Raw genomic sequence first — 13429 nt, forward strand, 5'->3', positions numbered from 1 at the left:
TCCCAATTCCCAAGATCCAACCTCAATTTCCCCTCTCAGTTTGAAGCCATCCTCCTGTCCTGTCATTCCAGTTCCTGAGGAATTGTCCCTCTCTGGTTCCCTGGAGCCCCTTCAGTTCCTGGGAAGTGCTCTGAGGTCTCCCTGGAACCTTCTCCTCTCCAGACTGATCAGCCCCGGTTTTCCCAGCCTGTTTCCATGTGATACCCTGAAAACATGAGCTTTCCATGCTCCTCAGGTTTCCCTGATCCTGGAGCAGAGCAGATCCCAGCTCTGGAGAGGGGAAGGAGGCTCTGGCAGGGACTGGGAACAAGTGATTGCCTCTCCTCATGTGTCCATGGGGAATACGGTCAGGGAGAGGTGCAGCCTCTCATGGAATCACAGAACATCCTGAGGTGGAAGGGATCCACCAGGATCACCGAGTCCAACTCCTGGACTTGTCTTGGAGATCCTTTGGATACTGAATTACCTGGTGGGACCTTGCTTCATCTGTTAGGAGCACACGGGGATTTGCTTTGGGATTTATTTGGTGGCCAAATGATTCAGCCATAAAACTGGGATACGTGACACCATCAGAACCCCTGGTGTGGATCCCGGAGCAGCTCAGGAGGCTCCAAATCCTCCTGCATGGAGCATTTATGGAAAAGGGAGTGTGGAGCACAGGGAATTTCCCTTTCTCAGGGGCACTGCTGGGCACAGCCCTTCATTTGTAACTCCCTGGAGCAGAAGGATGGGGACAACCTTGGATTTGGTCACAACCTGGATTTGGTCACCCTCAACTTCCTTGGGAATGTGCCAAGGTCTGCCAAGACATTCCTGCACAGAAGGAACATTTTTCCCTCTCCATAAGAGCCCTCTGAAGAATATTCCGACGGGGATGCATTTCAGCTTTGGATTTGGCTTCGGAATCAAAGACCAAGATTCTTCCAGGTTTTTTCCTTTTCCAAGCATCCCTGTGTGTATTCCCTGGTCAACCTTTGGAGACACCAACACTCCAGGAGCTGCTTTCATTAGGTGTCCAATCATGGAATATTTAGGTTGGAAAAGCCCTCTCAGACCATCAAACCCAAGCATTCCCCAGCCCTGCCAAAGCCACCGCAGATCTGTGTCCCCAAGTGCCACATCCACACTTCCAGGATGGCGACTCCAGCACTTCCCTGGGCAGTTTGTTCCAAGAATATGTTTTCCAAGAGTGTGAAAAATGGTCCCAAATGTCCCTCAGAGGGTTTCTCTACTCCTGGAAGTTTATCCACCTGGACAAATCCACTTTTGGGCTGCCACTTCCATCTCCTCCATCACTGAGCTCGGTTTGGAGCAGCTGTGAACATCCTTGTGCTTTTCCATAGTGGTTCCTAAATGCAGCAGGAGCTTCACCTGGAGATTCCGGAGCAGCTCCATTCCTGCAGCTGCTCCAGCCACCTCTGGCTCCCTCTGGCACCACGTGGAGCTGTTCCCTTCCCACACTTTGCCTGCCCCCAAAACCAGATTCCCCATTTCTTCCCAATAAACGACAACAGTTAGTCCTTCCCACACTTTGCCTGCCCCCAAACCAAAATCCCCATTTCTTCCCAATAAACGACAACAGTTAGTGACTCCCAGCATCCGAGGAGCGCCGGGTGGGCGCCTCCGGCTCTCCGATATTTCCTGGCAGCAGGATGAAAGTGAATTAAACCAGGGAGACTTTTCCAGAGCAGCCAGGAAGGGTGTGCAGCTCTGATCTCCGCGGTGGCTGCTCCCAGCAGGTGACAGCAGGTGACAGCCACGTCCCCGCAGCCGTGGTGACCTAGAAAAGGAACAGCTCCTCTGTGGAGAACTCATAAAAATTCAGCTGGTCCCTGTAAACCAGAGAGCAGCTTGTTCCAGCTTGTTCCATAAAAGATTCAAGCTCCCACCTTTCCTTTATTCCCAGCCCCAGGAGCCTGTGGAATCCGTGGGTTGGGAATGAGAAGCTCCTCAAACAGCCCCGAGCGGGTCATGGCTCCGTCGCTTCCTCCTGGTCACCCTCTGGATTGATTGGATTTTTAACTTGTGCTGTCACTCAGCGCTGAGTGGGGGCAGGGGGATTCAAACATCCACAGTGTGCCTCGGAAAGGGATTCCTGGGATGGCGGAGTGGGCACTGGGCAGAAAACAGAGCAGGGAATTCTCTGTCTGTGCCCCAAATCCCATAGCCCTGGATAAAGGGCTGAGGAGAAAGGGAGTGCGGATACATTTTATTGCCTTTCTGATTAAAGAATCCCAGAATCCCAAAGCGTTGTGGCTTGGAAGCCCAAATCCCATCCCATCTCACCCCTGCCATGGGCAGGGACACCTCCCACTATCCCAGGCTACTCCAAGCCCTGTCCAACCTGGCCTTGGACACTGCCAGGGATCCAGGGTCAACCACAGCTTATCTGGGAATTCTATCCCAGCATGTCCCCACCCTCCCAGCCAGGAATTCCTTCCCAAGATCCCATCTAACCCTACTTTCTTCCAGTCTGAAGCCATTCCCCTTGTCCTGGCACTCCAGTCCTTTCTCCAAAGTCCCTCTCTCTGTCCCTGTGTTTAAAGTCGTTAAAAGCAAGCAAACAACCTCCTCCTCCCAGCTCTGAAATCCCCCAAATTCCCATTTATTCACCAAACAGACTGAGGTGTCCTAATCCAGAGCTTCAAGGATTATTTCTCATCATCCCTCGGTGTGGAAAACCCGGAGGCAGAGCGGTTTCTATCCCAGTTCTCCCGGTTTTAGCAGATATCGGTGCTGCGGTTTGATTTCACTCCGATAAAAGGGATCCCTCTCTCGGTGACCAATTCCTGCCCCACCTCCAAACCCGGAGCTGTTTTCCACCTTGGAAGAGGATTGAGTTGTTGGCTCAGTGGCTTCCTCAGCCCAGCTTTCCCTGCAGTGTTCCCGTCTCTTTCACCCTCAGATCCCGGACAATAAATCTGGCTCAGGACCAGCTGTTCCTGACACCTGAATTTCTCAGCTGTCCGTTTGTAGCTCATCAAAGCTGCATCTCAAATATTCTGCATCCTTGGACTCCACATTCCTTATTCCTAAAGACTTGGGAATTTGTGTTTCTAAATAAAGGGGAAAGGAGAGAATTTTTGGTGTCTGTATCACAAAAAGCCAATTACACAACGTGATAAATGTTATAAAGCAATGAGAGAATAAAACTGGATGGGAGGAGCAAGTCCAGGAGGATCGTTGATCTAATCCTGCAAGAAGAAAGTCGATTGCACGCCCAGGATTGTTCTCCTGGATTAGGAATTGTTTAATTGGGAATGATTGTTCCCACTGTTAAATGGGCTTTAGAGCAGAAAAGGCAGGGAAAGTGATTTGTCATGCAACTGCCAAATCAGAGAATCATGGAATATCCTGAGCTGGAGGGATCCCAAGGATTATTCAGCCCAGCTCCTGTCCCTGCACAGACACCCCAACAGTCCCACCCTGTGTATCCCTGGGAATGGCATCCAAACCCTCTTGGAGCTTTGGCAGCCTTGGGAATGTGCCCATTCCCTGGGGAGCTGTTCCAGTGCTTATTCCACCCTCTGGGGGAGGAACCTTTCCCTGATATCCATCCCAAACCTCCTCAAGCACATCTGATTTTCCCCCCGTCCTGTTGCTGTTCCCTGGGAGCAGAGCCCAACTCTCACTCGGGACACTTTGGATCAGTCTGTCCCTGGCTGAAGCCAAGCCTCACCTGCCCAGTCTGGGCTGGGTTTGAGCTTTTGGTCCCAGCTGGATCCAGGGGAGCTGGGAACCATCTCTGCAGGACAGCCAGGAGCCGGGACCAGCTCCACATGGAAAGACACGTGAGGGTTTGGGGTTCGGCTGATTGGGTGTGGAAATATTAATGAGGGAGAGAGAGGAGGGGAAGTTTGTGAGGAGCAGCCAAGGGCACTGGGATTGTGTAGCTGGAGAGGAGGAGACTGAGAGGAGTCCTCGTTGTGGCCTTCAACGTCCTCCTGAGGGCAGCTCCAACCTCTGCTCCCTGTGACAGGGACAGCTGGGGGACATTCCAGGGAACGGCTGGAGCTGGGGCAGGGCGTTGCCTTTTGCCCAACCTGGAAGTGAAACTCGAGATAATTTTTAGTGTAGGAGGTAACATAAAAGTGGATCTTTATGGAAGGCCTTCAGGGGCAGTCGTGGAAAGACGTCCACAAAAACCCACCCGCACGGGGTGGATACAGTTTTTATAGGTTTTAGGAAATCAGAATAATTGATAAAAAGCACCAATTGAGAGGACAAGTGGTGATGGAATTCCCTCCCCAGGTCAAGCCCCTTCTCTGGAGGCCTCCCCTCGGCACTGGCTGTGCTCTGTCCATGAAATGCATCTCCAAGAGTTGTCCTCAGCCCTGGTGGCCAGGAAGAACTAAGATAGCACTGGGGCCTTGTACCTCCCGGGGCTTGGAGCTCTGGAATTTGTTTTGTCTTTCTGCCGAGGGAAAGGCCGTGGGAAATTACTGGGAAAACCGGCCACTGATATAATAAACCACAAATACACGTGTGAATAATATCGAAAATGTATAAAGAAAAAAGGCAAAACACAAAACTTCATCAAGAGCAGGGTCAGGCTGGAGGGAAAGGTTCTTTCCTCAGAGGGTGGGATAAGCACTGGAACAGCTCCCCAGGGATAGGGCACATTCCCAAGGCTGCCAGAGCTCCAGGAGCGTTTGGACACTGCTCCCAGGGTGGGATTGTTGGGGTGTCTGTGCAGGGCCAGACTGGAGGATCCTTGAGATGCTTTCCAGCTCAGGATATTCCATGATTTCACGATTCTCTGCCATCAAGCACAGAACATCCTTTACAGCTTGCCTGAATCACAGATATTTGCCACTGAGTCATTCCAAATCCATCCTTGGGAACCAAGATGACACAGGAGCCACCTCCCTGCTCAATTTTATGTTCCCACCTGGATAACTCTGCTTATATTCCAGTCAGAATTGTGAAAGAAAAGCAGGAATACAGCAAACACTCCCTGGGAGTTTTCCCTCTGTGGTGGGCAAATGGAATATTTGTCCGTGAGCTGAACAGTCCAATTTTAGATATAAAACTTCCAAACAAATCTCTAAATTTTTTTAAGGAAAATCAATCCATGCGGTTATAAATTGCAAAGGAATGACTTTAAACACCGCCACAGTTTTTTATGGAGTGTCCAATGGATTAATTGACTTTGTCCTTAATTTTTCTGTCATCAATTAACATTGTCCTTAATTAAAGAGGTCCTTGTCCAGCTCATGGAGTCAAGTCCAGAAGGAATTTGTGCTGGGAATCAATAGGCCAAGAACAATGGAGTGAGGAGCTGTTGATTCTTTATGAACATATCTGAGCATAGAAAGAATCAATCTTTAATCATCCCAGAGGATTGACTCCGGAGGAAATCCATCATTCCAAGGCTTCAAGAGAATATAATTTTCCAACAAAAGACATGGAATAAAAGACATGGAATAAACCCCCTTTTATTGGCAGCACCAGGGTGGTTCCAACCTTCTGGAATAAAAATCTGCCACATTTACGGCCCCCTTTTGCTTTGGTGTCACCTTTGGGAAGAAAGATTCCGAAATATTCCAAGGGAAAAAAGGAGTCCTGTCCCAGGGAAACCTCCTGTGCGCCAGGATGGATATGCTCTGCTTAATTAATTACAGGATAATGCAAACAAATGCTGCAGAAGCTGCTCCCATTTTCCCTCAAGGCTTCATAAATATTCCCAAACCATCGGAAAATTGTTATTCCAGCTTGGCTGAAGTCAATTCCTCGCTGCTGGAAAACTGTAATTCCAGCTTGGCCAAAGTCAATTCCCCACCCGCGTTTCATCCTTATCTTTGGTAGGAAAAGGGATTTGATTATGAGACTTTTTCCCCTTCAGAAATTCCTTTTCCAAGCAAATCTTGATTTTTATGGATATTCCAGCTCTGGACACAAGACTTGAGGTGCAGGGAGATGTTTTATGGTTGTGTTCCTTGTGGATTTTCTCGTGGAAGCCTCAATCTTGGCTTTTTCTCACGGCTCCTGTGCTGTGGGATGGGGGGAATATTCCATGGGTTTCCCTTTGCTTCCTGCACATCGTGCCTGCAATAAGGCAGGGAATCCACCAGGAATATTGGAAAATCCAATCCCAAATTGGGATGATTTACGCTTATTTATAATTTGAAGGGACTTTAGGCTCAATGTTAGGGATGGGCTGTACAGGGAATTTTGGGGAGTGGTGATGAGGGTTTGGCTTTTTCCCATTCAGAGGAACCAAAGTGATTCCCAGATGTCCAAGGGAATCAGCGTTGGGCTCTTCCTGCTTGGAATCAGAGCATCTCCAGTTTGGGGCTGGGAGTTTCCACCAGCGCAAGGCATTGTAGGAATTAAATCCCATTTTTAGGGCACCTCGGGCTCCATTTGTTTTCAATTCTTTCCATCTTTTCCAGCCCAGGCTGTTGGTGTTTCCCAGGTTTGGGAAGCAGCTCCTGGAGTGATGGCTCCATTTTCACTGCTGGGTTGATTTTCCAAGTGGGAAAACCAAAGTTGGATGCGGCAGATCCTGAATTTATTTCTTTCTATATTTCTGTGTTTATATAGTTCTAGATTGATTGATTGATTGATTGAGTGATACATTTATTTCTATATTTCTATATTGATATTTATTTCTATATTTATTTGTTTCTAAATTTATTTATTTCTGTATTTTTAAAACTTTATTTATTTCTATGTTCATTTTTTCTGTATTTCTATATGTCTATATTGATACATTTATTTATTTCTATATTTTTATATTGATACATTTCTGTATTTCTATATTTCTATATTTCTATATATACTTCTATATTTCTATATTTCTATATTTTTATTTGTATTTTTTCTATTTTTATTTACTTCTGTATTTTTATTTATTTAATTCTATGTTTATTTATTTATATATTTATATATATATCTATTTCTATACTGATATATTGATATATATTGATATATTGATATATGTCTATATTTCTATATTTCTATATTTCTATATTTCTATATTTCTATTTATTTATATATTTATTTGTTTCTATATTTATTTATTTCTATATTTTAAAAAATTTATTGATTTCTATATTTATTCCTATATTTCTATGTTTATTTTTATTTATGTATTTTTATATTTATTTATTTCTCTATTTCATTTATTTAATTCTATATTTATTTATATATCTATTTATTTCTCTATTTTTTCTATATTTATTTATTTATATATTGATATATTTATTTATTTCTATATTTCTATTTTCCTCTAACAATATTTATCTCTTTCTTTCTTTCTTTCTTTCTTTCTATATTTTAATTTATGTATTCTATATTTTTTCTATATTTATTTATTTCTATATTTTTATTTCTTTCTATATTTCTTTCTATGTTTCAATATTTCTTTCTTTCTATACTTATTTATTCAACAGGAGAGCTGGAAAATCAGGCTTTCCTATCCAAACTTGGTTGTTGCTTTCTATCCAACACAGAGACAATTTTGTGATGTTTTGGACTTTTATTTTCCCCCTGGTTTCCATGGTGAAAAATAAGGATTAGAACAGAGCTGGTGTTGATTGCAAGGGAAAAAAACCCAAAAATCTGTGTTGCTTCCTATGGAGAAATATCAATATCCAACGCTGGCTTTGGAGGGATCCTCCCGAAAGGAAAAATCCAATTGTTTTTCTCTTAGAAAGGAGAAAATAATGGATATTTTTATTGCTGCTGTTTGGGGGGTGGAAAAAGGGCAAGAATTCAAAGCAGAGGCTGAAGTTGGTAGGAATTGGTTTTGGGAATTGCAAATTTTCCTCGTTAATTATTGACATTCTTTGGGAAATCTCTGTTTCTGTGGCTCCTTATCCAAAGATGAGGTGGACTAGGGAATATTTTAAATCTTTATCCTACAGTGCTCACAAATATTATTGCCATAATGACTTCAAATGTGGCTTAAAAAGCTTAATTATATTTATTTTTTACAAAAATAACGTATTTTTTAACGTTGGAATTGAGTTTTCTCCAGACTTTTATGGTTCTCTAATGCTTAATTCTGTGGACAGGCCGGACACAATCATGAAATGATATTTTTGGGGCATAAATGGTTTTAATCTCCTTGTGAAGATTCCTTGTGTTCAACTGGATAATTTCATTTTTAAGAATGAAATGAAATAAAAATTGGGATCCATGGCAAGGAATAAACAACTTTAATCCCAGTGGAAGTAAAATCTGGGAATTTTCCCTTCAGGCCTGCAGCCTCCATGAGTGCATTGACATCACTTAAATATTTTGGGGATCTGTTAAGGCAAAATTAAAAATAAAGAGATATTTGAATTCCCCTTTTTGGGCTGAATTAGCTCCATAAAAATGCATTCCCTGTTTGTGGATCCTAGAAATTCCTGTTTATAATTCCCAACTAAAAATCAAATATTTCTTCCAGATAAAATTGGCTTTGTTATAAAGATCAGAGAAATCATACCAGGAACAGCATTGGGTGCCTTGCTGTGCTCGTGATCCATAAAAATAAGGAGATTTCATGGAATCTTGGAATGCTTTAGGTTGGAAAAGCCCCCTGAGGTCAAACCCAACCATTCCCAGCACTGCCAAGGCCAGCACCGATCCTGTCCCCAAGTGCCACCTCCACAGGGCTTGAAATCCCTCCAAGGATGGCGACTCCACTGCCCTTTTCCAATATTTTCCAACTTTTCCATGGAGAAATTTCCCCTTGTTCTCATGTAAAATACTTGAACATAAAAGCATTGGTATTTTTGCTCTGAATTTAAAGCTTGGAGCTGTTAAAATTCCTGCAAATTCTGATTTTTTGGGATGAAATATGGTAAATTTAGGACCATTTCAGGTTTATTTTTTATTGCAGCAGCAAAATAAATTTAGGAATAAAGACTCTTCCATCCTTCGTGAACTCTGCCATGGAAAACACATCCTAGGGAAGAATTCCAGGGCTCTGACAGGGGTAGGATCCTTGTGGAACATCTCCTTTGAGCATCGCTGCTCCTGCGCTGTGGGCTTGGGATGGGGGGAATATTCCACGGGTTTCCCTTTGTTTCCTGCACATCGTGCCTGCAATAAGGCAGGGAATCTGCCAGGAATATTGGAAAATCCAATCCCAAATTGGGATGATTTCTGCTTATTTATACTTTGAAGGAACTTTAGGGACAATGTGGGGCTGGGTTTGTGCCGCCTCCTTAATTAGATTTTATTTTGTCTTTTCATCGCTTCTTATATTAAAAGAAATTGGGTTAATAAAAGAAATTGGATTTGGATGTTGATAACGCTGCCAATAAATCCCAAATCAATAAATCCCAAAAACCTGTGCTTCCCTTTTTTTTTCCGTAGGAGCCTTTGTTGGCTCATTTTGGGTTCCATTGTTGGAAAATCATCCGTCTTTGGATTACAACCATTCTTTTGGATTTTGGTAGTAATTAAGCACTGAGGTCATTAACGAGCAGCCTATTTCCTTCTCACTCATCAACAAAATTGGAATGCTTGGAATTCCAACTCCATCCCAGAGTGCTCTTATTACCTCCAAATTATGCCCCAAAAATCAGCACTAAAACCCCGTTACCTTAACGAGGAGATGGACCCCACCCCACGGACCCAGGGAATTCCCATCCCAGATGACTCCTCCTGCACTGCACTTGGCCAATGTTATTTTAAATTCATGGATGGAATAAGGATACAAATCCTGAGGGTTGATTTATGTCCTCTTACTTCAAGGAATTCCATTTGAGGGGGAGAAAATCCAGCCTCAGGAAACTGATGGGATTTTGAAAGGAAAATGAAGGGTTATTTAGGATTTTGACAAGTGGGTTGGAAGTGTAAAAAGCAGCTTTTTAAAGAACTCGAGACTTCAGGGAGGTTTTTAAAATGTCACGGCATCCCCTGGGTGTTTCTGTGTCACCACAAACTGGTCCTTGGTCCTTTGCTGAAATCCCTGCCTGGTGAGCCTCCCAAATCCTCAGGAATTGGGGGAACTCCGCGCTTTTCCTGCCCCAAAACACATCCAAGGGTCATTGGATTTCTGTGGGGAGGGGATGGGCAGCCGGCAGGGAGAAGTGGCCTTTGGAAGAAATATTCCCGATTTTGGGTGGCGTTTGTTGCAGAAATTCTCCACAGTGGGATAATCCAGGAGGTTCACTCTGGTTCTTTTGGAATTTTGAAGGGTGCCCAGCTCTGCTCCCACTGGTTTTTAAGGTGAAGACAAATTTATCCCAAAATCTCTGCTATTTGGATCCTTCTGTAGATTTTAGGCTGGACAATTTTGAAAGGAAAAAGAAGGTTCTTTCAGATTTTGAAAAGTAAATTTTACATCTAAAAATCAGATTTTTAAAGAAATTGAGAATTTGAAATTTTAAAATGTCACAGCCCCTGCTGGGTGCTTCTGTGTCACCACAAACCCCCTTGGTCCTTTGCTGTAATCCCTGCCTGGTGAGCATCCCAAATCCTCAGGAATTGAGGGAACTCCACGCTTTTCCTGCCCCAAAACACATCCAAGGCCCATTGGACCTCTGGAAGAAATATTCCCGATTTTTGGTGGTGTTTGTTGCAGAAATTCTGCACAGTGGGATAATTCAGGAGGTTCATTCCTTGTCATATCTCTAATTCTTTTGGAATTTCGAAGGGTGCCCAGCTCTGCTTTCTAAGGTGGAGACAAATCCCAAAACCTCTGATATTTGAATCCTTTGGATTCCAGGCTGGCCAGCAGCGCTGGTGGGAGCAGGAAATCACGGTGAACGGGAATATCCAGAAGGGGGAATTGATCACCTACAACCTGACGGAGCTCATCAAGCCCGAGGCCTACGAGGTCCGCCTGACGCCCATCACCCGCTTTGGGGAGGGGGACTCCACCATTCGGGTCATCAAATACAGTGGTAAGGACTTGATATCCAAGGAAATGTGAGTTGGGAATGCTCCGGGCTCTGGGAATGGTGTGGTCGTTCCCAATCCTGGAATAACGTGTTGAGCATGGTCGTCCCAAAAGGAGCATCTGAGAAATGGGAGAGAGGAAAAAATTCACCTTTTGGATGATCCATAACAATAAAAACACCCAACCAAAATAATTCCTGACATCCAAACCCCAAAATCACATCCATTTTTTTGAGGAAAATAAGGAAAATTTAATTAAATTCATGCCAAATAATGACATAATAATGACATCGTTTTGCTGTCTTCATAAAAGAGCAGATTTCAAGTTGATTCTTGTTTTGAAGGATGAGTTTTGAAGAAACAGCTGTGAACAAAGTTGGGGTTTTTCCCCAGAATGAGCAGTTTTTACTTTCATATGAATTATTTTCTTTAAAAACAGTGACTGTTTGTAGTCTCGTGTAAGATGATATAATCTATAAATTTATATAAGAAATAATGCCAGGGCGTTTATCAATTTCCCTCTAAAAGGTCGCTGGGACAAAGATTTATCCACTTCAATTTAACAAGAAACACACAGTATCCATCCATCCTGCTTCCCATATTCCCAGGAATTCAATCCTCTGTTAAATCCCTGAAAATCCCTATTTTGGGGGCATTTATTTAATGGATAACTGAATTTCTTCTTTTTGTTTTGTTTTTCTGCTGTGGGAAGTGTCACTGTCACCACATCCATGCCGTTGCACCTAAAAACAGTGGGGAAAACCATTCAACCCAAGATTTCTTGCCCAAAACAGATCACCCAACCCCAAAACCCACCACCCAGCTGAAATTCCAGCAGGTTTTCTCCTCCTTGCTGAGGGAACAGCAGGAAAATTCAGGAATATCTGTGCTGGCTCTAACCAAGCCCGGCCATTCCTGACACTTTGTGCTCCTCCAGCGGCAGAAATTCCCTCCCTGCAGGGCCAGCCCCACCCTGAGTGGGGCACGGATTTTCCAGGCATTTCAGTCAGATTTGGGAACGTAGGGCCTCAATTTTCCATGGATTTCCCTTTCTGGCTGATTTCTCTGAATACTTTTGTGTCATGGAGGCAGCAACCACCCCTGAGCCATCACACGTTGTCCTGCAGCTGTGTTGCTCCAAAACTGGAATTTTGGGGGTTTTTTTCCTGGTTGTTTTGGGGTTTTTTTCCCAAATTTTTGATGCTGGACAAATTCAGCTTCACCACCTTCATTTTCTTGTCTGCTTTTGTCCCTCGGTGTGACACAGAGTGTTGGTTTTTGTGAACAATCCAAACCGTGAGACTCCAGGTGACACCATGGATTCTGTTATCCTTAGGGAGCAAATCCCCCTGTTTTCTAAAGGGAGGACAGCCATGATCTTGGGAAGTGTCACTGTCACCACATCCATGCTGTTGCACCTAAAAACAGTGGGGAAAACCATTCAACCCAAGATTTCTTGCCCAAAACAGATCACCCAACCCCAAAACCCACCACCCAGCTGAAATTCCAGCAGGTTTTCTCCTCCTTGCTGAGGGAACAGCAGGAAAATTCAGGAATATCTGTGCTGGCTCTAACCAAGCCCAGCCATTCCTGACACTTTGTGCTCCTCCAGCGGCAGAAATTCCCTCCCTGCAGGGCCAGCCCCACCCTGAGTGGGGCACGGATTTTCCAGGCATTTCAGTCAGATTTGGGAACGTAGGGCCTCAATTTTCCATGGATTTCCCTTTCTGGCTGATTTCTCTGAATACTTTTGTGTCATGGAGGCAGCAACCACCCCTGAGCCATCACACGTTGTCCTGCAGCTGTGTTGCTCCAAAACTGGAATTTTGGGGGTTTTTTTCCTGGTTGTTTTGGGGTTTTTTTCCCAAATTTTTGATGCTGGACAAATTCAGCTTCACCACCTTCATTTTCTTGTCTGCTTTTGTCCCTCGGTGTGACACAGAGTGTTGGTTTTTGTGAACAATCCAAACCGTGAGACTCCAGGTGACACCTGATGATATTTTCCACCCAAACCCATGAATTTAGTTCCAAATCAAGCCTCAGTCAATGCAGCTCCCAGCAATTGCAGCTAATTCCAGGTTCAATCACTCAGGGAGCTCATGAAATTGAGGGTTTTTGGAGAATCAGAGGTAATTCCTAGGTAAAAGATGTGAAAATTGGGTTTCTTAGGGAGATTGCGCTGGAGCGAATCGCTGCTCCCATTTCAGGATAAAGTGGTGCTGATTTAGAGCTGGTTTGAAAACTCCAGACTGAATTCAGTATTTGGCTGAATCTTAGGCTGGGATTAAAGCAAGGAAGGGCAGCAGGAAATCCTCGAGTGATGCTCTGGCATTGCCAGATGTCCCCGTTAATTGGAGATAAAATTAAATTTGGGGCTTTCCATGAATAAAATGCAATTCCAGCCCGGAGCTGAGCCTCCTTCGGCTTCCCACGCGTGTGGGGTCTGTGGCAGGAGGGCTTTTTCCTAAATCATCCATCCTCACATTTCTCCTTCTGCAAACAGAGCCATGGAATAATTCCTCCTTCCAACCCATTCCCAGGTTTTATCATTGCACAGATCCCTCTGGATTAACTTGGGAAGCCCTTC

The 13429-nt window shown here is 44.2% G+C and overlaps 1 protein-coding gene across 1 annotated transcript in view; it reads left to right on the forward strand.

Moving 5' to 3' along the window:
* MDGA2 (MAM domain containing glycosylphosphatidylinositol anchor 2) overlaps positions 1-13429 on the forward strand; it is a gene marked incomplete at its 5' end in the record, with an annotated part of 153079 nt that overhangs the window by 118303 nt on the left and 21347 nt on the right. The window contains one exon of the mRNA XM_017738811.1: positions 10670-10847. Within this exon, the coding sequence (XP_017594300.1) occupies positions 10670-10847 (178 nt within the window). The remainder of the gene's footprint in view (positions 1-10669; positions 10848-13429) is intronic.

Source organism: Corvus brachyrhynchos, unplaced genomic scaffold (genome assembly GCF_000691975.1).
Source record: "Corvus brachyrhynchos isolate BGI_N302 unplaced genomic scaffold, ASM69197v1 scaffold245, whole genome shotgun sequence".
Lineage (NCBI taxonomy): Eukaryota > Metazoa > Chordata > Aves > Passeriformes > Corvidae > Corvus > Corvus brachyrhynchos.